The sequence below is a fragment of the Aspergillus pseudotamarii genome (genome assembly GCF_009193445.1).
Source record: "Aspergillus pseudotamarii strain CBS 117625 unplaced genomic scaffold BDV38scaffold_101, whole genome shotgun sequence".
Lineage (NCBI taxonomy): Eukaryota > Fungi > Ascomycota > Eurotiomycetes > Eurotiales > Aspergillaceae > Aspergillus > Aspergillus pseudotamarii.
In genome coordinates, this window is record NW_022475115.1 from 40,641 (window position 1) to 64,697 (window position 24,057).

At 48.1% G+C, this 24,057-nt stretch overlaps 7 protein-coding genes across 7 annotated transcripts; all 7 read right to left on the bottom strand.

The window, feature by feature from the left end:
* Nucleotides 1-57: 57 nt before the first annotated feature.
* Nucleotides 58-4,164, bottom strand: xlnR (putative C6 transcription factor). The gene is made up of 3 exons (XM_032051301.1): nucleotides 3,064-4,164; nucleotides 682-3,005; nucleotides 58-622 (listed from the first exon to the last, which is right to left on the bottom strand). Exons 1-3 carry the CDS (start codon nucleotides 3,509-3,511, stop codon nucleotides 479-481), a joined length of 2,916 nt encoding a protein of 971 aa, XP_031907774.1. The 5' UTR covers nucleotides 3,512-4,164; the 3' UTR covers nucleotides 58-478.
* Nucleotides 4,165-5,564: 1,400 nt separating this feature from the next.
* Nucleotides 5,565-10,321, bottom strand: BDV38DRAFT_263669 (DNA-directed RNA polymerase). Its single transcript, XM_032056205.1, has 2 exons — nucleotides 9,214-10,321; nucleotides 5,565-9,126 (listed from the first exon to the last, which is right to left on the bottom strand). Exons 1-2 carry the CDS (start codon nucleotides 10,036-10,038, stop codon nucleotides 5,818-5,820), a joined length of 4,134 nt encoding a protein of 1,377 aa, XP_031907775.1. The 5' UTR covers nucleotides 10,039-10,321; the 3' UTR covers nucleotides 5,565-5,817.
* A 241-nt stretch (nucleotides 10,322-10,562) lies between these two features.
* BDV38DRAFT_263670 (uncharacterized protein) lies at nucleotides 10,563-12,023 on the bottom strand. The gene is made up of 3 exons (XM_032056206.1): nucleotides 11,366-12,023; nucleotides 11,042-11,304; nucleotides 10,563-10,974 (listed from the first exon to the last, which is right to left on the bottom strand). The coding sequence occupies exons 1-3, from the start codon at nucleotides 11,835-11,837 to the stop codon at nucleotides 10,750-10,752; spliced, it is 960 nt and encodes a 319-aa protein (XP_031907776.1). The 5' UTR covers nucleotides 11,838-12,023; the 3' UTR covers nucleotides 10,563-10,749.
* Nucleotides 12,024-13,533: 1,510 nt separating this feature from the next.
* Nucleotides 13,534-13,793, bottom strand: BDV38DRAFT_288433 (uncharacterized protein; the record flags this gene model as incomplete). The annotated part of the gene is made up of 3 exons (XM_032061031.1): nucleotides 13,534-13,587; nucleotides 13,637-13,674; nucleotides 13,736-13,793. The coding sequence occupies 3 exons, from the start codon at nucleotides 13,791-13,793 to the stop codon at nucleotides 13,534-13,536; spliced, it is 150 nt and encodes a 49-aa protein (XP_031907777.1).
* Nucleotides 13,794-14,202: 409 nt separating this feature from the next.
* BDV38DRAFT_13172 (sulfite reductase (NADPH) subunit beta) lies at nucleotides 14,203-19,511 on the bottom strand. Its single transcript, XM_032051307.1, has 4 exons — nucleotides 19,394-19,511; nucleotides 19,139-19,278; nucleotides 14,693-19,078; nucleotides 14,203-14,634 (listed from the first exon to the last, which is right to left on the bottom strand). Exons 1-4 carry the CDS (start codon nucleotides 19,422-19,424, stop codon nucleotides 14,608-14,610), a joined length of 4,584 nt encoding a protein of 1,527 aa, XP_031907778.1. The 5' UTR covers nucleotides 19,425-19,511; the 3' UTR covers nucleotides 14,203-14,607.
* An 862-nt stretch (nucleotides 19,512-20,373) lies between these two features.
* BDV38DRAFT_13170 (inositol phosphorylceramide synthase regulatory subunit KEI1) lies at nucleotides 20,374-22,572 on the bottom strand. The gene is made up of 2 exons (XM_032051306.1): nucleotides 21,989-22,572; nucleotides 20,374-21,895 (listed from the first exon to the last, which is right to left on the bottom strand). The coding sequence occupies exons 1-2, from the start codon at nucleotides 22,034-22,036 to the stop codon at nucleotides 20,930-20,932; spliced, it is 1,014 nt and encodes a 337-aa protein (XP_031907779.1). The 5' UTR covers nucleotides 22,037-22,572; the 3' UTR covers nucleotides 20,374-20,929.
* A 536-nt stretch (nucleotides 22,573-23,108) lies between these two features.
* On the bottom strand, nucleotides 23,109-24,004 carry BDV38DRAFT_288436 (Rab family GTPase YPT6; the record flags this gene model as incomplete). Its single annotated transcript, XM_032061032.1, has 5 exons — nucleotides 23,109-23,167; nucleotides 23,219-23,621; nucleotides 23,710-23,798; nucleotides 23,867-23,892; nucleotides 23,952-24,004. 5 exons carry the CDS (start codon nucleotides 24,002-24,004, stop codon nucleotides 23,109-23,111), a joined length of 630 nt encoding a protein of 209 aa, XP_031907780.1.
* Between the last annotated feature and the right edge of the window lie 53 nt (nucleotides 24,005-24,057).

Sequence of the window (24,057 nt, forward strand, 5' to 3'; positions counted from 1 at the left end):
TGACATGTATTGACTTTTGAAATGTGGGTATATATAATAGAACTATACTGCTGTAGATACCACGCAGTGATATAAGCAATAAAACTGACGATAGTGTACAGGTCACATCAACAATAGACAAAGAACCAGGTGGCAAAAACTATATACTGACAATGGTAAATGTGCCAAAGGGGCCCTGTCGGTCCTTCGGACGGAGTGCCAATTTGACCTAAAATACGTGCCGAGCCAAACTTCGAAGTGCAACGAACTTGGCGAGAAGCGAAAATATTCAACGGCAGTCAAGTCGAGAGACTAACGAAAAAGAAAGGAAGCAGTAACATAGCCCATACACTAGGTTGCCTTTTAAACTCCTGGACCCTAAGCCCACCGGGCCTCTTCAATTAATAAATGTCATGAGATCGCATCACGTCGTCAGGTTTGCCAGCTATGCAGATGGCAAAGATGCAAGTTGAGAGTTATTTGATGGCGGCGGCGTTCATCATAGTGCAAGACCACTGCCATCACCGGCCCAGCGGTAGAGGGCTAGCACTTCTCGCCTACGCTGTTGCTGTTCACCGAAATCTTCAGGCATGCGCCCACGAACCTGCGCTAAAGCCGAACGCATGACCTTGCGGAATGTCCTCTGAGAGATAAACATATTAGACATCTATCGATATATAACCCCTAAAAGGCAAAACTCACCTGATACTCAGTGTTCAGTGTCACGACGCAAGCCTCGTGTGCTCGAACAATCGTTTCGCACGCACGGACAACACTAGGACTGACCTCACCCTGAAGTTTATCGGCTGCAAGTAGGAGCAGAAAACTTCCCTGCAGCAAATATATTCCGAAGAAAAAGGGCATGAAAGTTATATCTGGATCGTACTCCAGTATGTCAGCTGCAGCATCAGCAGCGCCAACTGCATGGCTCATTGCGGCTATGAACGACTCTGAAGATATCCAGAGGTCATGATCCTCAAGCAAATTGATAGGGTCCCATTTCCCGGCCAACAGGACATGTAGGACGTGCATGATATGGGTTCCGTAGGCGACTACCATCTTCGTATGCACGATGGACTCATTCACCCGCGACCCAGCCGTACTAGTAGAACGGCCAGATGGACTCACATGGTCCAAATGTGATCCTTCCATAGCGGTCTCATTTTCCCCAGCCCCAAGAGTCAGACTGCTAGTGTAACGAGCCTCGAATTCTTTCAGACTCTGAGCATATGTATCCAGTTGGCGGGTGATCTCTAGCACTTGGTGGTCCCAGTCTGCACTATTTCGGAAGACGCGACCAAACCGGGGATGTTCCTTTGCTTGCTGAAGGTCGACAATTTCGCCCAAGATTGTCATCAAAGGCAGGAAGAAACCGAACATGCTGTGTCCTGTACACTCTACCTGCGGCCCTACCTGCCGGTAAGTGGCACCAGCAAAATCGCCAGCCTGCCATAAGTCATCATTCATCGGCTGGAGGAGTCCTTCACATTCCTTGTCCAGTAATGTCAGAGGACGATTATAACAGAGCGCTAAGTGGCGATCTGTTGCATAGAGTAGCCACCAAAGACGCCGGCGTTCTTCTCGTTCCTCCTCAGTAAAATTAAGAATCGTGCTTCCAGAGCTACCTCCGACCGATGTGACAAGAGGAGGGAGGTTACGTTTTGACATGTCGACATCTGTATCGTCCTCCGGCTCGCCGTCCTGTCTTGACTGGGAGGCATTCGGCGGTAATTCACGTCCCAACTTCAATTCGCGAGCGAGAGACCATGCTGCCGTCCACCAACGCATGCTAGCTGCCTTATACTCACTGGCAGAGATCACAGTCGCTAAGTGAACGTACGTGGCAACGTCATCTACAGCACCTGTTGCGCTACTTTGCGCGCCGAGTTGATCCATGGAAACGCCAAATCCTCCCAGGGCCACACCGTTGATGACCATATTAGCAGCATAGTTAGGAGATGTTTCCCCGGGGGCGGGGCCGTGGATCAGCGGCCGGAGTAAGCCAACCGTGAGTTCCAAGAGCTTTTGGCATACTCTGCCCCGAGCAGACGGCGGAGATGTTAAGAACGCTGCGTCACTCGTTTGCGCGGCAACCCATAGCATACTAGCCAGTAGGCCAGGACTACATACCCTTGGCTTTGTGGGATGGAGAAACGACTGTTTTCGGAAGATATACCCGACAACATACGGGGATTGTGGCGACAGGTGGGAAGGGGAGAAGCTGGTAAAGTAGACATCGAGGAGATCACAGGCCAATGACTGAGGAATGATCGAGGCGATATGAGGGAGGACGGGCTGAAGGACAGGATACCGCAAGGTGCTGGAAAATGGAGGCATGCTAAAGGAAGCGAAATTTGCAGGGGACGGTGAAGGGAGTGATAGCCATCCTGGTGATTGCGCTGGGGGCGATAAGCCTAGAAAAGGCGCCGGGGGATTTTCAGCAGAGTTCCCGAGCCGGTATTGGCTGATTGATGGGTGATTTGTTTCTGGCGCATTCATCAGAGAATAAGCGCCGTCATTATAGCCGGAATTCAGCCCTTGAGGTGGCAGTGCGCCTGACGGAGACCGAGTATTTGCGCCGGATGGATGCAGCATCTGCAAGGAACGAAGGTCGGGAACAGACATCTGCGGTCGGTTGGAATCATTAAGAGTGTTGAAGTGATTCAAGTGAATGGCATCGATTGCACCACTTAGGGGTGGCTGAGAGTGCGGGGTCTGTTGCGAGCCCTGCATCCCCGCCATGCCTGACATATCAGAGTGCTGCCCTAATTGCGACTGTCCCGCTGTCGTCAGGGTTCGGGCGGCATCAAAGGTCGAATCGTATCTCCCGCTGACCTCTTGCGTTGACTGACCATCCGAAGAGGTGTGCTGTTTAGCTAACGATGCGGAATCGTTGGATGTATTGCCGTTTGACGTCGACGCGGTGCCATTATTGGCTACGACGGCGGCAGCCGCAGCGAGATCCTTTTTGGATGCTTTGCCACGTTTTTTGCGTTCTCGAGCATATTCACAAGTGAGGCCAAATTCTGCCCGAAGATTGTCAGTATTTATAAAGCATTGCGCAATGAATAAAGAAATCATTACCGATGCAATGCGCACATGGGTTTTGCCCATCGCATTTCGTCCGAAGCTGATTACACTGATCACATGCTCGACTGATTCTTCGGCGGACGGGACCGGAGTTTGAACTTTTGCGGATCGTCGAGCGAGCCTCTGCCAGTTGGTCCCGTTGAGGCAAGTTTCTGAACCCGGTGGTTGCGTTCTGGGTATGTTGGGTGGAGGACTCATCGCTGTAAAGCGGCCGGCTCTGGGGCTTGGAAATTGAGCTTCTAAGAGGGTTAGGAACTCCACCGTCGACGGCACTGGCCCCATTGGCTTCTCGCGACAGCTGCAGTTGCTCCAGCGCGTATTGCGAACCCTCGGCGAGCGTATCCAGCCCGACCGTCTGAGATTGCGCCATTCCGACCGGCTGGGTACCTGAAGAAAAAGGAGAGAAGGAACTCGTGAAATGCTGAATCGAGGTCATCGACATTCTCACCGGGCAAGGGAAGCGACCGGTTGATCTACTGGTACATATAGGAACGCGGTTGGACAAGATTGGCGGATGTGGGGAACGGAAATGAAAAAGGGAAAACGGAGAAGGGCCGTTAAGGCCCCAAAATCACGTAAAAGTGGTCCTAGTCAGTTAAGTAGATATAGTTCGTCACATCGAATGAGAGCCAAACAGGGGAATAATCTGGAGAGAAAGGAATAGTATAGCGAGCCAAAAAGGAAACGACGTTGTGAAAACTGGCAGTTAAGAGAAAGAGAGAGAGAGAGCCAGAAGATACGGGTCAGTGGGGAGGGAGAAATTCGGCTCAAATTCCAGGGTCAGAACATATTGCCGACTAAAGTAATCGGGTCGGGAGAGAGATGAAGGAATGGGTCTTAGACCTGGGGAACCAAGAAAGAAGTGCTAAGGAGGATTTTAGCTTGACGGTTTGAATTACCTCGAGACCTTATAGGCCGGGGAGTCGCCGTAAACCGAGTCAACAACAGACGACACGAGGAGACGCCCCCAGAAAGCCACTGAAGCAGACGAGAAAACCGGGGAAGGAAAAGCACTAAAAGCACTAAGACGGAGACTAAAGGTCACGAGTGGATGGCTTTAGCCATCGGTCAGGCCACAGGGCGACGGGGTGGGAGGGCCCGGGAAATAGTAGATAATCTCTCCTCATGAGGCAAACTTGGTCTAGGGCTCCGCCGAGATCCAGGTTTAGGATGACAAGACGGCGATCCGTTTTAATACCCGTTCCCTCGTCCACCGGCGTGAGTGATGGATAGAAAGATGTGGAGTTGTAGCAGTTGGTGTAGAATCGAACAAACCAATAAATGACAGGACAAGGACAGAAGAAAAAGGCGGGGAAAGGTCCCTCACTTTCGGATGAAGGTGCCTGCCGGGGCTGCGTTCCGGATCGTCAGGTCAAGGTGGAGAGGATGATTGGTGATCAGGGTCTGGTTTGGCCTTCAATATTGTCCTTTTTCTTCATTTTTATCGTTGGAACAACCTTTCGAACAAACTCATGGTTATAGGGAATGGGATGGCCCGGCAGATTTCAATCAAGAACACATTTAAAGTATGAAACGTGGGAGAAGTGCCGGCATCACTATCTGTTTGGGGCACTCGACCCATGTCATGTGCATACGCCTAGATATTGCGCTTTCCGGGGATATAAACTCAACATACAGAGTAATGGGGTTGACTCAGAGGTGGGCAGTGCCAGTCAGTATATACTGACGGTATAAGTCTATTCCATCAATGCACGTCTGAGGAGCAAACCACACGTCCTTCTACACACTGTCGGGAGATTAACAAAAGAATAAACAATAGCAGTACTGTCAATGCAAGTTTTCAATAGTCTTAGTCGAGACTGTTCGACTTTTAGTCCGACGTTTAGTCCGACTCTTACAACCCAGCTCTCTTTGTCAACTTGAGTTTGAGCAGATTTGTCCTTTAATTAAAACCCCGATTGTCCGGAGAAGGGGCAGAAGCCGACGGAAGATGTGGTAGAATTTCCCCGCTGGGCTGCTGGTATGCAGGACCCTGTCTAATGCTCCTACTTTCCTAACCGACCTGCAGGTTGTCGATGCTCCTACTAGTGCGGTACTAAGTAATATGGAAGACTTTGCTGCAATAGGCAACATACTTTCATCTTGAGTCTGCTCTCAAACATGCCCATCATATCTCGGCGGATGCCCTCTTTTTGCCCGACATTTTGCCTAAATTACCCCGGAAAAACACATAAAGTTTGCTTTTGCATGTTTACTACTATCAAGTAATAATGGAAAGGGTTCATCACAAGCCACAGAAGTTTTGAGTTTTCATATATTATTTTGTATGTACAATGATCACATCCTTTAGCGTCTGTGATAGCCTTTTGCATATATAGACATAAATGCAGAGTTAGTCATACTGTACATGTTACCCGATATCCAACGCCAGATCTATCCACGTGAAACATAACCACTGTACACATGCCGAAAAAAAAAAAAAAAAAAAAAAAAAAAAAAAAAAAAAAATAATAAAAAAAAAAAAAAAAAAAAGGGGAAAATACACAAGGTGAATAGAGGGGGAGGGTTTTGTTAGAGATGCAACAGATACACAAAATGGGGATATCACTAATCATGCTCAAACAAGGCAAACGCTTAGGTAGGTGAGCGAGGCACTAGGGCGTAGACGATCCCGTCCCTCTAATTTTACTTTTCATCGTCGATTGCGCCAAACGAAGCCAACACCAACCCAATCCGTTCAGACATCCGGCCAAGGAGGGCCCGCTCAGCCAACCAATGGTCGATTCTTCAAGAGAAGAAATATTCACTGTCTCGGATGCGCGTGATGTCCCACTCTCCCTTCCGAGGTACCTCGCGGAAGCGCAAGGGTAGCCAGAGCCAAGTGTGGATAGCACCGCGCCTTTTCTTCTTCGGCTCGTCAATTTCATCCACATCGGCTTCAGCAGTGGCATCTTCGGAGTTCGCCTTCGGGCCAAGAACGTCGTCAAAATCGGTCATCAGACTCTCAATGACTGGGTCCGAGGAATCTGTTTCCATGCCGGAAGCTTTCCGCTCTGCTGCCTCCAGATCCTCCGGAACATGTCCGACAACGGTCTCACCGAGCGAGCTCGAAATAGCAAGATCCTTATCGGCACCACCGGCCTGCTCAAAGACACTAGCAGGAGTAACCATTGCGCGTCCCTGGGCTTGTAATTCTGGATCGTCCGATTGCAAAAGCTTTTGTCTCTTGTACTCCTCTAAGAGTTCCTGCACCTTGGCCGATTTGTGATTTGCGTGTCTGCGATGAGCTCGGATAGCCTTTCCAATCTTACTTGAGACATTGACCTTCGCGAGGAACAAATTCTTGCCGTAACGGACTTCAAACTCCGCCGCGAGCCTCTTCACAACATCGTCAGAATGCATACGAACGAAAGCCTCTCGGAGAATATTGTTCATGGAGTCGACATCGCAGGCATGGGTCCAGAAGGAGTCATGGACCGCCGAAAAGCTGAGACCAGCCCTGTCGCAGGCAATAGCTGACAACATCATGTGGGTAGCGTCGAGAGAGTGAATAAAATTAGGTGGGAAAGCCTGGAGTTGCTTGCGCTTGGAAACAACATCGTCAGAGCCCATATCGACAATGCTCAAATCCTGCAAAGTAGTACGAACGCGGCGAGATTTCCGAACGCGGTAAGGCTGGACAACAGGCAATCCTAGAGGAGTGGTCCAGATCACAGTGGATCTGAACTTCTGAGCTGGGTCGTTGGCTTTCTTTGTCGAACTTTCGGTTGATTGCGTAGGGCTCAAAGCTTCTTTTGCGATTTCCTCGATCTGTTCAGGAGAAAGAGATTGCGTGATCCGACTTGCGCAGTCTCCAAGCCAGTATTGGATTTCATGAGCTCCATTGAACATTGTGCCTAGAGCCTCGAAAATCTTTCGAGCAATGTATAATGAACCGCTCTTGGTGTCATCGGCCGAAAGCTCCGGGTAGTGGTCAACAAGCTGTTTGCGCACTTGCTTCATAGCCCCCATAAAGGTGACACCGTAGACGTTCGTCATGACAGTCTGCTTGACAATCTTACGGGTGATCTTCCCGTCAAGCAACTTTGCAATTGGGTTGCCCTCTTTGGCTTCACGGGCGACGGCCTCCTTAACAAATTCGGCAACACCAGAATAGACATCGGATGGGCGGTCGGACGGCTCCAAGTTCACTTGCTGAGCGCCAACCTTATCACCGCCAAGCGCTGCGTAATGTTGCAATCCATTGCACGAGCCATCTTGATGGATAGGTAGTCGCGATGGATATTGCGTGGGATCCGGGTGCTGGAGAGCGTTTCTCAGCTCACAGCAAGCGGCCAGGCATTGCCATGGATCCTCTGCGTCAAGCCACCACCGTCTGCCGTGTAAACCTTTGTTTGCAGAATCAAGAACATCGTCTAAGTGATCCATTGTCCATTGTTCACGTTCCGATAGGCTAGCCTTGTCAAAGCCAGCCAAGTTTGCAATCTGAATCTTCAGCCATCTTAGGCCACGAGCGCCCAGCGGTTTAGCTTCGCTGAAAAGGAGGAGTCCTCTAGCATTGTCCGCACCCATTTGGTTAAGATATGGTGGGAGCGGGTAAGCACGACCGCGGAAGTCCATGTTATGGGGGAGATAGAAAGTATCATTTCTGTACGCACGGGCAACCTCTAACTGGAAATTTTGAAAGCATCGGTTTGAATGCATGCCGGATCGTCTGTTTTCGATCTCACGCATAATGTTATCCCACTTCTTCTCGGCCGCGAAACCTTCTTCGGGAGCTGGCTTAGGTGGGTGAGGCAGGTCAGGGTTCAAGGGTGCAAGGCTGGCAACAGCATCTCCCGAGTTCCATGCCTCAAGCATGACCTCGAATACATCGCGATTGATCTTCCACCCAGTCCTTCCAAGAATATTCAAACCCTCGCGGACCTGTTCCAAACCATTGTTCTCCATCGCTGCCTTGATGTAAGACGGTTGTAGAGTCTCGCCCGGTGTTGCGCGTACAATGCTGCTCTGATAGATGAAATATCCACCATCTTTAGGACCGTTCCACGGTTTTGGTTTACAGATCATGGGCAACTGACGACCTAGCACATCTGCGGTAGGTTCCCTGGCAACGATCTGAACAATTTCCGGGTGTAAATGAACGTATCCCGACTTTCTCCCCCAGTTAATTTGATAGGAGTGCTGGAATGCGGGTTGCAAGGTGATTGTTTTTTTCTTTGTCCCTGGTTCCTCCGCTGTAATAGGAACCTTTCCGACATCAAAAAGGAAACTCATCAAGACGGCCCCGACTTTAGCTTTCACCCTAGGAGGCCAGATAGCTGCCGGGTCCTCCTTATCCAGGTCGTGCACGATCTTCTGCCAGGGCGATCGGCCGTCCTTCTGTTTGCGACCAGCAAAAATTTCCTTAAGTGCTTTCATGCGACGGGCATCATTTCCTGACTGCTGCTTTTTAAGGGTTATTTCAGCTATGAGTTCATCTTGAAGGTCTTTCCCAATACCAGTGGCAATTGCAGAGACCTTGATTCCTTTTTCCATGCCTCCGCGAGAGAAGGTAGATATAACGGCGAGAATAGTGAGCGCGGCCAATCTTTCCGGGTCCAGACTCCTCAGATAAACTCCGTAGTCATAACGCTCTTTCTGTTCGAAAGTCCGAATGGGATTGGCCTCCGCTTCATCAACAAGCTTGAGTTCTTCTTGGATCCTGGATACAAGTCCCATATGCCACTGATTCATAATGGTACCAAGCTTTTTCCCACCGCCAGTCATATCTAACCCTGATTTTTGCATCTGAGTAAACTCTTGCCGCCATCGTTCAAGTGAAGTCCGTATCGAATCCGTCTCTAACTGTCGCTGTCTGAGTTGATTGTATAACTCTAACTTCTCCTCTTCCGTATACTTGGCGTCAGTTGGGAAAGCGATATCAGAGCCAGTGGAGAACATTGAGAGAGAGTCCTGCAAAGACGAAAGCCCAAGGCCTTTTTGGTCAACAGGCCTCACAGCCGGGACCTCATCTGTGATCGATTCAGGACTTGTATTGGCAACGTCTGAGTGTATACTACCGATCGCAACACGTCGAAGGTCAGATGAACAGATCTAGTGAGAAAAAAGTGTCAGTGTCAATTTCTTATTTCCCGCATACCTCATAACGTTAAAGTGAAAGCAAGGGTGGGATAGACAAACCTCTGACAGTTCGCCTAGCTCTAATTCCGAAAGAACTGGAACAGCTAAAACCTCCTCCTCGACACCCGCTGTCTTCGCGAAGCTCCAATATCTGCGAACTGCCCTGTCCCGCTTAGCACCATGTAACATACGTAGTGCCATCCGAATCATGATCGCATATGTTCGCGCATCTGGCTCCACTCCCCCGTGAGCCATGTCAACTTCGAACCATCTTTGTAAGGGCAAGACCAAGTTGTGTTGCCTTGTTACAACCATGTGTGACACCATCTCCTCCAGATAGCGGTTATGGATGGCCAGATATTCAGGCGAACCGATTGGAAAATACTCCCCGAGACGGGTGATGAGATTGGCAGCCCGATCCATTCGGCCAACTTTCAGGGAGATATCCAGGTTTGCCATCATCTCGTCTTCATCACCACCAATACCCTTGTGCTTTTTGAGAGCTCTTGGTCTTGTCTGTAGAAGGTCGTCTATGATGATTAAGGATGAAGCATTGAACCCCTTCGAAATGGGTGGGAACAGAGAAGCCATTTGTGCCGATTGGTCATACCGGTGACCGGCTGTGTATGAGTTCTCGAACGAAGGATACGGTGGTTGTTGTTCAACGGGGGAGTGATCTGCCGCCGTAGCGAGATGCCGATTTGATTGAAGAGATGGTTGACGGAGACGATCGGGGGAAGGATTGATGGACATGTTGACAAAAGAATTCGGCCGACCTAGATGGGAGTGAAACCGCAGGGTGGCCAAAGATGGCGACACCAAACGCCCATTAGAGACCCGGAGATGAGATGCTGCATTTCTCTGACGAGCAATTCGGGACAACATGATTCAAGACTTTTCGCTGAAGCAACTGGAGATAAATTAAGAATACGATGTAGAGGCACGTAAAGAAAGGAGAAAATTATGAAAGAAGGCAAAAATTATGCATGAACAAAAATCATTAGTATGCGAATATGCGCAAGAAAGATTCAATAAATTGACAATGAACTTCCTGTCAGCGGAAGGTATCTGCTGACAAGCCGTCCTGCAGCCCTTCACCAGTTTCTAAGAGATAGGTAAAGAAAGAAGGGGGTGAAGGTCTGATGAAGGCGAAAATGTCGAAATGCCGTAGTAGTTCCTGGACGGAGAAATCGGGGGAAAAATACTCGGATCCTCAAAGGGGAGATAAGGCACGTGCGTTCACGTGATTTGATTATCATGTTTTTCTTCGGCGTCTCATTTGCGGAATCGCGTCCACATCGTACCTATCAGCTTTGAGGGTGGCGATCGTTCAATCTTTCCCTGATTTTCAATAATATTCCTCTACAACAAAGCTTTTCAAATTTTCTGTACAATTTACCCATTACTTTCTGTCATAAGCTCAGAGTTTTGTGCCTGATTTTCATAGAGCTCAGGTACCTATGTTATCAATCTTATCTATAGCATGTTTCGCATACTATCAATCAATAGATGGTACCTCGCACGCTCCATGCATTTTTGGGGATATTCTCATGATGCCATTCGGAAAGTCTATCTTTTTACATGTAGAAAATTTAATTATTGCTCTTCAGTACTACTCCTAGAAGAACCCCCCCTTCCATTCTGCTTCATCCGGTTCTGCTTCATAGCCCAACCAGTCATCTCTGGGTTTGCCGGGTCAATACGCGGCGCACTCATCTTATCCAGGTAGTCCTCACTATCGATAGCCGATTCCAATTGCGGTAGATTTTCCAAGTCTTGGTGCATCATGTAGCTTTCATATACTTGCCATGATTCCTCAGTCTTAAGAGTATCTCGAATCAGCAGAGCCTCTCATTAGAAACGAAACCATCACGGAACAAATACTCACCTCAGCATCGACCCAATCGTAGCCACCCCATTTCTCCTCCTGCATCTTCTTTAAAAGATCCAGATTACCAGCCAACTGATTCGCCTGATCATCTTCAGCCGCCTTGACCTTGATATCGATCGCGCGAGCCTCATTCCCACCACCCTCCTCGTCATCCTTTTTCTTTCCCTTCCCCTTGGCAGGAATCTCATCTAAAGCATCAAGATGATGAAGCTGAGGATGCACCTGCACAACTGCCGAAACAGGCGACAAATGAAGATTATCTATAATCACAATTAGCGCCCACACGCAACACCACCGAAGAGACCCAGCGCAGCAACTCACTCCCCCGGAAAGCAGCCAACATATAAACCGGATCCCCCTCTTCAGGAATCTTAATGCGACCGCCCAACGTCTGCACCCGTAATAAAGAAGCTGAGTCTCCATTTCCCATGCCGCCCATTTCCACATCCCCACCGGCTTCCATCTTCACCTTATTTCCGCTAGAAAGGGAACCGCCGGTAAAACCACCAGCCATGCCGAATGCGCCACCCTCTTGCGAACTGCGACTTTTCTTCAGCGCATCGCCGTACTTCAGGCCTTTATTCACGTCATAGTTCATGCGGGTGTTGATCGGGACGTCGACTTCGACAAGCCCGGATTTGGGTTTTAGGCGAAAGGCAGTGGGCTTTTGGCCGTGGCGGTCATCGTACGGGTAGTCTGGTAGTCGGTCGAGATATTGAAGGACGTACCGAGAGATTTCGGAGTCTGTGAGGTAGACGTCGTAGGATGCGATGACGGGGTCTGAGGAATCCATGGTGTGGATATGGGGCTTTGGTCAATGGATGGGTTGGTCGATTAAGATCGTATCATTAATTTAATAGTATTCGTTGGAATTGGACAGGAGCACAGTAAATCGTAGGCAATTGACTGTTTTTCTCCGAGTCTTCCTCAATTTTTTTTCCATATCGAGGCGGCGGAGTAGTGATAAGAGCGGAACAAGTAGAGTACACCGCCTTCCATTCTGATGACTTGTTTATAACGGAACTTCTAAATGATATTTGTAACAGGATGTTACCGGTACTAGTAGTAGTAATACAATAATACAGGAAGCCATCAAGACTACAATTTGGATTTAATGTAGTCGGTAAGCGAACGACGCGTGCACGCGGGTGAGTGACGCACCATGTTAAAAATTAAAATAGTCAAAACACCATAAATTACGAAGATTATTTAAAAGATTATACTATTCTATTTAGATTACCTAGATTACCTACCCGAGCTGAATAGGCTGCGCAGGTATTGCAGCGTGTTTAAATAATCTAGAAATCGAGATATTGCAGTGTATTTAAAGGCTCTCAGGTTCTAGGCCACGCAGGCGATTTAAAGATCTAGAAATCTAGGCCACACAGGCAGTTCAGCGTTATAGAAATCTAGGCATTGCAGCACATTCAAAAGCTCTAGAAATTGGTTAGATTACTGGAGATACACTGCCCAGATTACCTAAATAGGCTTGAAATGATTATATAAGATAAAGCAAACAGTGATGTCACTGATGAATTCTCGTCCAATAAGAACCCAGAGTTATGGGCCAATCAGAACACAGATCCGACTGAGCAGTCTCCTTCCTATATTGCTTGCTAGTACGCTTCGCTCCGCTGCGCAATAAGTTATTGCCAATAACCCTGTACACTATAGCCAGAATATTTAGATAGGGTGTGTCTAGGAGCCGATTCAGTAGATAGAGTCCTATCTATCTGTATAGCTTTATCTACCTGATTTCGGTGTTCTATAAGAATTCGGGCTTTAGATATAGATTTATCTTTTTTGAAAATAATGTATTTAGTAGAGTACTTTATTTTTTAATCGCAGTTTAGGACCCTATTTAATAAAAGAATACGCCCAGTTAATTTTAAGGCTTGTAGTCAGATCTTATATATGCTTATAAAGTAGGGTCTGTGTAATTCTAAATACAACTCAGGTTTAAATTAAATACCCTTTTTATCTGTATCTGGAAGTTTGTAACGGCGGTATACTATATAGGTGACCCCAGGGCATTCGGGATCGTTGATCCCGAATTATATGACCTTTTAGTCTTGTGGAATATTGGGCCCTGGCAATATCTCTTACAAAGTCTCTGACTCTCTTAGTATGGACTTCTTCTTCAAGACCTGATAATTTATGATCACTGATGTATATTATTTATTGTGACGTCTTTCCTTAAAGCTGACTGTTATAGGAGCCGTTTAGATTAGCTCAACCTAAAGGTTATGTAAATACATGATTCATGAATGAATTAATCAAGGAAAGAGATAGGTAGACAAGAAGCAGTTAGTTATATGATATATCCCTTTATATAAGTTTGTCCCTTATTAGAATATATTCCACGCAGACTCTGCTAAGCTTTGGAAGATCCGAGGGTTCGGAGAACCCTGTAACACATAGCTACACATCTCTAGGGTTCTGACATTAATAAATGATAGTAGAGGATAAGGGGCTAGCGTTCTTACTATCTAGTCGTGGAATAGTACCCAAAGGGAGGGGGTAATTTCAGGCACCCAATCGCTCTATAACTAAAATGAGTATGGGTAAAGGTTTTAATAAAAGCGAACTTACCTGAGACATGTGAGGCCGAATAGCTTTATAAGTTTTGCCTATACCAGTGTAAGTCAAAATCAATAGTGTTTAGTGAGTTTAAAAGAACTAAGGACATACCTTGGTAGACTACCACATCAGACTGGTTATATTGCACGCCGGGGGTCCATTCATTCATCTTTATAAATGAAGAGTAGCAGTTCTGAAGTTAGGAGATGTTAAAAAGTAATTGATTTATTTCTCACTTTGGGACCGATGACTGGCTTTATATTAGGAAATACTAGCTGGTAAAATAAAATTTTGTTTGACAGTCTAAAACAAGGTAACCAATAGAGACCCATGGTAAGGTCTATACAGTAGCCCACGTTGTTTCTGTGAAGACAAATAAGAATGCCCCATCACAGCACTGCCTCAAAATGGAGTTGCTAGTATAGGACGGAGGTGTATTATTCAGAATCCCTCTTTATCTATAGATATAGGAGAGTCCTGAAGAAGGCTTGTATAAAATACTAAATTTATAATCTTTTATAGCTGATATAGTAAGTAGGACCCTGTCTTCCTACTTCATATATAATTTTGATAATTTAGGTATTTTGGTAGTAGTATTTTGATTACCTAAGAAAATAAGGCACGTTGAAAGCACAGGTGGTGCGTCACCCGTGTGCACGCGTCACTTGCTTACCGACTACATTAATGAGCATAAAGATTGGTGGCTGTTACCTGCGTCGATAAAACTCCCACTGTAGTACATGAAGATTAATTCGGCTGATCCAACTCTAATGCTTTTAGAGGTCAGGCATATACAGGTATACACAGAAGCAAGCGACGATTGCAACAAATCAAATAACTACACCAATGAACCATGGCTCACATGAAAATCGTGGAATCTAAAACAATGCAACTGACGTAGTAAAAGGTGGTCATGACAATCAAAGCGAAGCTCAACATAAGTCAAAATGATTTACCCTCTTTTTATCCCTGATTTTAATTCTTTACTCGTCATCTTCGTCTTCAGCAACCTGTTTAATTTAGTTAGGTGGAAAGTCTGAATGTGTGTGGTAGCGACGGTTAACTTACTCCTTCATGGAAGTTGCGTCCATCAGTAGTTTCATTGATCACGCCTGCACGAATACACCAGTCTCCGAATCTCTCAGGCTCTTCACCATCTGTATTGCGCTCAAGTGCGTACCGCTTGAGGAGACCCTTCATGATTTCCAAAATCTCATCCTCCTTGATAGAAGAGCGGTAAAGCTTGTTCAGGCGTTGTCCATGGTAGCCACCGCCGAGGTACATATTGTACGCACCGTATGCCTTACCGACAAAGGCAGCTTCGGCGAGCCAGGGCCTGGCGCAGCCGTTGGGGCAGCCTGTCATACGCATGACGATGCTGTCTCTAGCCAGACCCACATCTTCGAGGGTAGACTCGAGCTTAGAGATAAGAACTGGCAGGTAGCGCTCGGACTCGGCCATGGCCAGGCCACAAGTGGGGAAGGCGACACAAGCAGACGAAGAAAGACGCATACCACTGAAGGAGGTGTTATCGAGCTTGTACTTGGCCATCAATTCCTTGATTGCAGGGAGGTCCTCATCCTTGACGCTGGATAGAATCAGATGCTGATTACCGGTGAGACGGAACTCGCCCTTGTCAAGCTTCGCCAGTTCACGTAAACCGGTGCGCATCTGGAAGTCGGCAGTATCCTCAATTCGCCCATTCTCAATGAAGAAAGTGAAGTGATTGAGGCCCTTCTCATCCTTAAGCCAGCCAAAGGTATCAACGTTGGAAGCAAACTTGAACGGACGAGGTTCGGCAAAACGCAAGCCCTCTGGAAGGAGAGCCTCCACCTTCTCCTTGAAGACCTCAACACCCATGTCGTCGATAGTGTACTTCAGACGTGCATGCTTGCGGTTCTGACGGTCACCGTGATCACGTTGTACCAACATAATCTTTTCACAGACAATGTGGGCCTGATCGGCGGGTACATATCCAAACATGCGGCCGGTCTGAGGATATGTCTTCTTGTTGTTGTGAGTGCTACCCATGCCACCACCAGCGAGAATGTTGAAACCTTCCAGATGACCATCGGCTCCCTTGATGGCAATCAAGCCAATATCATGTGCATACACATCGGTGTCGTTGTGAGGAGGAATAGCAATAGTGATCTTGAACTTACGGGGGAGGTAAGTAGGGCCATAGAGGGGTTCGTTATCGACAACAGCATCTCCAGCGACTTGAACCTTTTTATCATCCTCATCCTTCAGCCAAATCTCATGGTAGGCTGTAGTAGAAGGGAGAAGATGGTCGCTAATCTTCTGCGCGACAGCATGCGCCTCGCGATGGTAGGAAGAGAGCTCTGGGAGGGAGCTGCACATGACGTTACGGTTAACATCACCGCAGGCTGCAATGGTAGTCATAAGTGCTTTATTAATAGCACGCATCGCGCCTCGGAGGTTACGCTTGATGACACCGTGGAATTGGAAGGTCTGTCTGGTCGTGAGCTTCATGGTCTCGTTACCATGGGAGCTGCTAATAGCATCCATTTGCAGCCACTGGGTGGGAGTGGCAACACCACCAGCAAGTCGGCAACGGATCATGAAGCTATAGGCGGGCTCAAGGCCTTGGGCTTTGCGCTCATCGCGCACATCACGGTCATCTTGCATATAGGTGCCGTGGAACTTGGTCAACTGCTGGTCGCTTGCAGAGATAGCACCGGTACTCTCATCCAACAGACCCTCAGCAATGGTACCACGGAGGTAGTTAGACTGTATCTTGATGTCCTCGTTTGTCAAAGGTGCGGGCTCCTCAGGAAGACCCTCGACTTTGTCCACCCCCAAGGATTGCCAGAGACGTGGCTCCCATTCGGAGTAACCAGTCTGGTAAGCGTCTGGATCCTGATCGTCCCCAAGTCCAATATCCGCGAGCTTACGTCCGCCCAAAAAGGCAACCCGGGCATCAAGGTCCTTGGCGGGCTTGTTGTAGTAGATCTTATCTTCCTTGCGTGGCCAGTAGTGGCTATCACCAAGACCAAAAACAGAGTAGTTGATAGCAGATAGATCAAGGTCACCAGAGCTCTTCACGAATTCCCACAGACCACGTCCATTGACGGGAAACTCTCCCTGGCCCGCTGTACTGGTGATAAACACCACGTTCTCCTCAGTCGACAGGTCCTCGGCGGGGTAGTCATCCATGGCCATGACCATAGTCTTCAGTCCCCTGGCGCGACCGCGGTTTCCAAGACGCTTTGCCAGATTTTGGGCGTTGCCATTGTCTGACGCGAATAGGATCGTCAAGGGTGCACCGAAAAGACCTTCGAGAAGCTTCTCATAGGAGTCCTTAGCCTTACGCTTCTGGAGGGCCCGAACCTCGGTGCCGTAAGATTCAGAGAGGGCAGAAGAAAACTTGGGATGACGGTTCATAAGCTGACTTAGCTGGTTGTCCCTACGAAGGAACTCTTCAAGTTCACGCTTGATACGTTCCGAATCGAGGGAGAACTTAGGCTCGTTGTTCTCTTCGTTTCCAGGGTTCCAGCGGTACAAAGGCCAGTATCCGAGGTCGATGGCCTTCTTCGTTTCCTGGAGAACAGTCAAGGCAGAGTCGTCCTCCTGGTGGTAGGGCAGGTATGCAACAACTACGGATGGGCCCTTGAACTGTTCAGCCTCAGCCATGGCTTGGAGGACCTGAGTGTAGGAGCCGTACACGGCAACAGAGGCAACATAGGCATTGCCGTAGTTCATGGCATAAAGACCAATGTCCTTCTTCCTGCGTGTGGGATCAGCAGCGGTGCGTTCAGAATATGGCTGAGAATCGATAACGAGCATGTTAACATTGGCACCAGAGGCAAGGACATGGTGGACACCTGAGTTCCCAAGATCATAAGCCCAGGCATCGGAGCCAACGAGCCAACGAGACTCATCATAGAAAAGCTTCCTGGATTCTAAGAGCTTCTTAGCCAACTCGGAATCGTCCTTCGAAAGGTGATCAATAACATCTGGAGCCAATCTGTTGGCCTTGGATGCATCTCCGGCATTAAGAGCCCAGTTTGAGAGGGATGTCTTCGGGGCATCAGTAGCGAAGCTGCCAGCCTTCGATGCTTCTTCAACCTCCCGTACAAAACGGCGGCGGTGTTCCATCCGGGCAATCAAGGAACCAAATCCATATTCAGGGCTGGCTGCAATGGTGGAGGAGACACCGGCATGCTTGGAATCCAACTGGTTGGCAATGTGCAAACGCTCCCCGAAGAGCTGATTTAAGATCTTCAGATAGGCATTTTCGATATGAGGCTGCTCCAAGGCAGTCTCAAGTGTTGGAACTTTGGAGCTACCGACTTCGAGGTTCTGGATAGGAGAGGGAGTGTCCAAGTTCTGGGCAATGCCGCGGAGTGCCTGAATGGCAGTGGATGGCTCAACATACCCAAGTCTATAACCGACAATCTGTGGAGCACGTCCTCCAGCAGTGGTAGGGGTTAAGCTTGACAACAGATCCATGAACGAAGGACCCCATCGTGTAGTTTTGCGGACTTGTTCCAGGACGGCGATCTTTTCAACAGAGGCTGGAATAGAGTTCACAATCTGGCCACCCACCCAGGGTCGGTACAACCGCGCAGTGATAAGTCCGATGTTCTTAAGCTCGCTGACAGTGTCCTCCTTAGACAGAGCATCCACAAACACTCCAGTGGAGCCAAAGATAAAGAGAGCGGATTTGGCGTCCGAAGGACCAGTATACTCGACCGCATTGTAGTTGCGACCCACCAATCCCGACAGAGTGCGCCAAATCTGAGAAGTCCACTCGAAGATGTCTGCGGCACTAACTGGCCTAACAGAAGAAGCATCCACTGTTGTTGCAGCGGAGCTGGTAGCACGGCTATCAACACTGCTATCTCTTCTTGAGGAGCCAACGGACGAGTTGTCAACACTAATGCTCGAAGGTGTCTGAGATGGCTGTGCAGGGGTAGCAGCACCCTCGGGGGTCTTAGTGTTATCTACAACTTCATCTGTTACGGTAGCTAGCCGTCCCGAATCAGTGTACAATGTTTGGGCACCAAGTCCGGTGGAATGAGTAGCATGGTGTCCGCCCAAGTTCAGAACACTCTGGATCACATTCACATCCTCCTCTGCAATGGGCTCGTCGCGAGCAGAATTGGCAGGGTCAAAGAAATGAATGACGCCTTTTCCGGACTTGCGTGCCAAAGCATGAGCAGTGATAGAGATATCTTGTGCCTCTTGAACAGTCTCAGAGTGCAGGAATGTGAAGCCACACTGCCGTATTGAGCTGATTACCGAGTAATCTGGGAATGGAGAAGGCTCCAGAGCAACGTGGATAACAATAGGGAAGTTCGCTAAGCGGTAGAGGTGAGGGATGGAAGAGAGGAGGACAGAGGAACTAGAAACAACAGAAACTACATCTCCAGTCTGCAAAGGGTGGAAAGCAGAGATGAGAGGATCTTCGTTGTATCGTACCGAAACCACCTGATGAACTTGTCAATTCACAGTCCGAATTTAAACAAGCTACATTTCAGAATCACTCACATCGGGTATACCCTTGGGCAGAATACTGCGCGCCTTCTCTTGCTTGAGAGTCTTCAGCGGCTCGCTAAACCAAGAATCTGTCCGTAGGGACGGCTGGACGGAGACCACAACGTCACTTGTGAGATAGGCGACTCTCGCCACTGAAATGTAAATTAGTACTCCATTACCAGCTCGTAGACAGACAATGATAGCAAGAAATAGTCAAATACACAAGCAACGGACTAGGAAATGGAAGAAAGAAAGAAAATGACTCACCTGCCTCTCCGGCAGTTGAAACGGGCGCCATGTTGGCAATTGCCAGTTGCGCTATGTAGAGCGCAAAGGTGGGATGATACTGCTAATGGTATATAGAGTAGATATCACCGCATACGGTGACTCCACACTCAAATTGAGCTCAGTCGATGATGGGAAAGGAGGAAAAAAAGAAGGGGAAAGTGACAGTCTTAAGGACATATAAAAAATTAGCTTGACTCTTTCTCGTTTATCCTTACGATTTCCTTCAAAATTAAAGCAGCGACTTTGTTCCCCATAGACTTTCTCCGCCATCGGGGTTGGATCAGCAACATTCTCATTGGACTGCGATCACGACATCGATGCAAACGTGCGCGGGCGGTGGGTGCAAACATCCTTAATCGGGTCAAGTGCGGGCAGCAGGTCGAGCACGTCAGTTCTTCAGCGGGCTTTGCTTCGGCAGAATGCTGATAGGCCGGTTACTTTTACTCTGTATGTACGATTAATCTTAAGATCTCATGTTGCAGCCGAACGTGGGAGACATCCACTCATCAGCCTCAAGAATAAATTTTGAATTAACACATTTAAAGGAAGATTGCTCCGTAAGAAACTGCACAGCACATATCATATAAGTGTATCCCTTAATTGCCCCCTATTTCCCATTACCAGGAGACCGATCGGTATTTGATCATTCGGCGCTTATTACGAAGATAATTTCCTCTCGGGCGAGAGACTCCCGGCGTGGTTAAATGGTCAGCTGAATGCTAACAACCTAGCACGGTGAGTCGAGGACCATCGTTAATGAACCCAACTCGTCCTTTATCATCTAGTTTCTACAACAGGGGACTAAGTGGACATGCTTTTGACAAGAATAGAAAAACAAAAAGAGAGAAGGAAAATGAGGGGTTACAAATTGAGTCATACAAATGAGTACTGTGCCCTGTGTGGTGACTAACTTGCCATCTTTTGTCATTCATGATAGAACATTATGCGATTCCCTGATATAGTGCATGAAAACTGATCCCCAAGACGCCAAAGGTTGAAACAAAACCCATATCGATATCAATGTACAAGTCCCAGACGCCGGGGACCACATCTAAAAAACCAATCCTTCCGTCCTTATAGCCGAACAAACAGACCGTTCGCTTCCATAAAGAACAACTTCTATTGGCCAAATGTACCTTTGTCCAAAGGAAATTCGGACTCCATCTCTGTGATCCGCTCCGGAAGGAGAGAAAAAGAGCTCTGAGCGTTGTCGAGTCATCACTCTTGCGCCATATGGCTAGTGACCAGAGATTTGTAGATCATCCCGCCATTTTTAGTGATATAATTTGTAACGAAAACCACGTCATGTGAGTTGGGTAAGAGACAAGGCTGTTGACACCAGAGCCTCGTCGCTTATGAGTTAGGCGTCCGTAGTACGAAGAGGAGCATTGACATCCGTCTCCTCTGCCAAGGACACCCACGTTGTATAGATTTAGACGCAATTACTTCCCCCAGCATTGACCTGAACTTGAATGGATGACCTGTAGCGGATCGGCGACATCCGGTCGCTTCCGGTTACCTAGTTTCACCCCAGTCCTGCATTTTGACGTTCATACCCGGTACCTCATAGATGGGTTGTTGTAAGGCAGCCGCCTGGACAGCCGATTGAGAAGGCTGAGGAGGGCCCGTTCCAGATCGACGTCTCCGTTCTCTTTCGAGGGGGCCGGGAAGCTCGGTGCTCTCGCCGCGGGCACGAAACCGTCGCCCCATAGTATCCATCCAGTTACCATCCTCATCCTCGCCTAACCAATAATTGCGACCAACGCTAATCATAGCGCGACCAAGCTTTCCCTTCCAACCTTGACCATCAGGCGTGAACGGCGAGAACGGCTCCTTATCGATGTCCGCGACGCTGGCCACACTGGCGACGGAAGTGTTCCGGCTATGAGTCGGGAGCTGAGTGTGGCGAGGCACAGCGATATAAAGACGTAGAGACTGGCGAGCAAATGCCAACATGACAAAAACAAAATATGCGCGGATGATCCATAGCGAGCAGATGAAGACAATGCTTTGGAAGCTTTCCGGTTGGGTAACCGCGTTGCCTAGGCCATCGGAACTTCTGGCATACTGGGCGCCCTGCGAAGATGTCGAATCATACTTCGGGCTGGTGAAGCCGGCAGTCTGAGCAATCGTCTCACTACCGGGTCCAGAAGTATTTCCACTCTCGTAATTTTGAGAGATGACAAGGAACCATGTTACGCCAAAAGCAGCGGTATAAGCGGCGTTGATGACGCTATCGAAGAGGTAGAGCCAGGCGAGAGCGAGGCATTGCAGAGGCGATTGTTTCCGGATATGCGGGAAGAGCAGTGTTGCGACGCCGAGAGCGAGTAGGGAGTAAAGGTACATGGACAGCTGGACGGGTGAAAGGTGGTAGCCGGTTAGGAGCGCAAGCAACCCGTAAAGGCCGCTAATTTTGTTCAAGAGCAAGGATAAAGTGATGAGAGAAGCGCCCGTCCGCAGGCTCATGACATAGAGGAATGTCTGTTGTACCCGGGAAGTTCATTCTTAGCACCATCGATTAATCTAGACACGGAACGGGAAGGCCATTTATCACGAAATTTTACTTTGACATACCTCTGGCCGCGGGATGCGGAGAAAACGGGTTGGTGAAAACCCCATCATTGATATCACCGACGGGCTACTGTGGGAGTGGCACAAGCGATGGGAGGATGCAATAGAAAAAGGAAAAGGAATGGAAGCCAATACGTTCAGAAGAGAAGAAAGGGAGAAGGCTGGTAGTCAGCAGCAGTTGGGTCACGATGCCCATGCGGTATTGTCACACAGGGGCTTGGTTTTCCGGACGATCCGCCCCGCCGATCGCTACTATTTTCGCCTATTGAACGCCAAGACCTGAGCGGCGCTTTAATGACGTTCGGGTACTCCGTACTCCGTACATGAGTTTACGTCCAATGAATCGCTCAATGCGCAAGTTTTCAATGACCGTGTTTAAGGAGGGTGGTTGTATGTACTTCCAGCTATTGCTTCAAGGTCAAACCGAACAAAACTGGAATTCAATCATACCCTTCTTTCCTACTCCCTGCTGAATTTCTGGGGTTTTCTTTCGTGGATGGGGCTATTCGCCTAGGCAGTCAGCAATATCGCATCAGACAATACGAGTACGAAACGTTCCCGATGCTAGCAGCGCTAATGAAGGTTGTCAAGTAGGTAGGTATCATGAAAATGTTCCGAATATGTCTGGCCTGACCTTAAGCTTTTTCTTTTCCATTTTTCGCTTCCTCCCGATTATGTTGGCTGAAATTTTGGGACACCATGCAGTTGTGGATCGTATGCTAAATAAATAGTATAATATATATGTATCGTAGACGCTGTCCAAAATCTTACAAGAGCCATGACATCTTAAAACCATAACCTCAAATCTGAGCCGTTAGAGATAAAAAGGATATCGCAGAAATCTGAGGGGCAAGCAATGGGATGCTGATGCGATGCAGCAAGTAGAACGCCAAATTCTCCCACCAAGCACCAGGCGACCGTGTATGAAAAACAGGAAAAAGAGAAAAAGGAAAAACGGCTTCGATCTAAACACGCTATCCACTCGAGAAGCAAAGGGAGAAAAATGTACAGATTAAGAATGACAGAGCAATATTGACAATCTCGAACCTCATCATTGAGATCGAGGGAACAAATTGGTGAAAGTAATCGAAAGTGGCGACCAGGTAGTAGTACATTACAGCATTCAGCAGGCGCATCCATCGTTGGTCGTGGTCTCTTTTGGGGTGATGTTCACATCGATCACTAGTCACAGTCAGCTGCGAGGAACTTATACGTAATGCCGAGGAAACAAACCTTGGCTTTCTCCTCTGTTACCTTCACCTTCCATGCCTGGTAAAGCTTGGGCTATCCGCCGGAAAAGTTGCTTGACATTATGGCCAACCTTAGCGCTAGTCTCAATGAACATCAGCCCGTTCTTCTTAGCCTCCTCTTCACCCTGCGCAGTTGTAACCTCGCGCTTGTCGTTAAGATCAGTCTTGTTGCCAACTAGAACAATGATAACATCATTGCCACGCTCCCCTCGTACGTCGTCAATCCATTTCCGGGTGTTCTGGAAGGACTTGGCGTTTGAAATATCGTAAACAACAACAGCAACGCTCGAATCCCGAATGTAGGAAGGGATCAATGACCGGAATCGTTCTTGACCGGCTGTATCCCAAAGCTGGAGTCGAACAGTTCTGTCCTCTAGATACATAGTCTGAAAAACGAGTTAACACTGGCATGAGCGATCAAAGCGTGTCGAAAGCGGAGTGGTAAGCTCGAGATGCTAGCTAGTTGAGATATACCTTTGACAGAAAGTCGATTCCGATGGTCGCTTGATATGTATTATCGAATGAGTCGTACATGAATCTCGTAATCAGGGACGTCTTGCCAACTACATGTCACAATCAGAAACTTGCACAGGCCATAAACTAATGGAAAACTGGCACGTGGTATCCATACCGCTCTGCTCTCCCAAGAACACCAGCCTGTGGTACAGTCAACAATTAATTCAGACTACAGGGAGCTTTGGTATACAAGGACATACTTAAACTTTTTCAAAGGGTTCGAATACGACCCTACAGCGGAAGTGGATGCCATTGTGATAAGAGAAACTTGTTAAAGGTAATGGTAGGATCAGGGGTAGCGGAGGG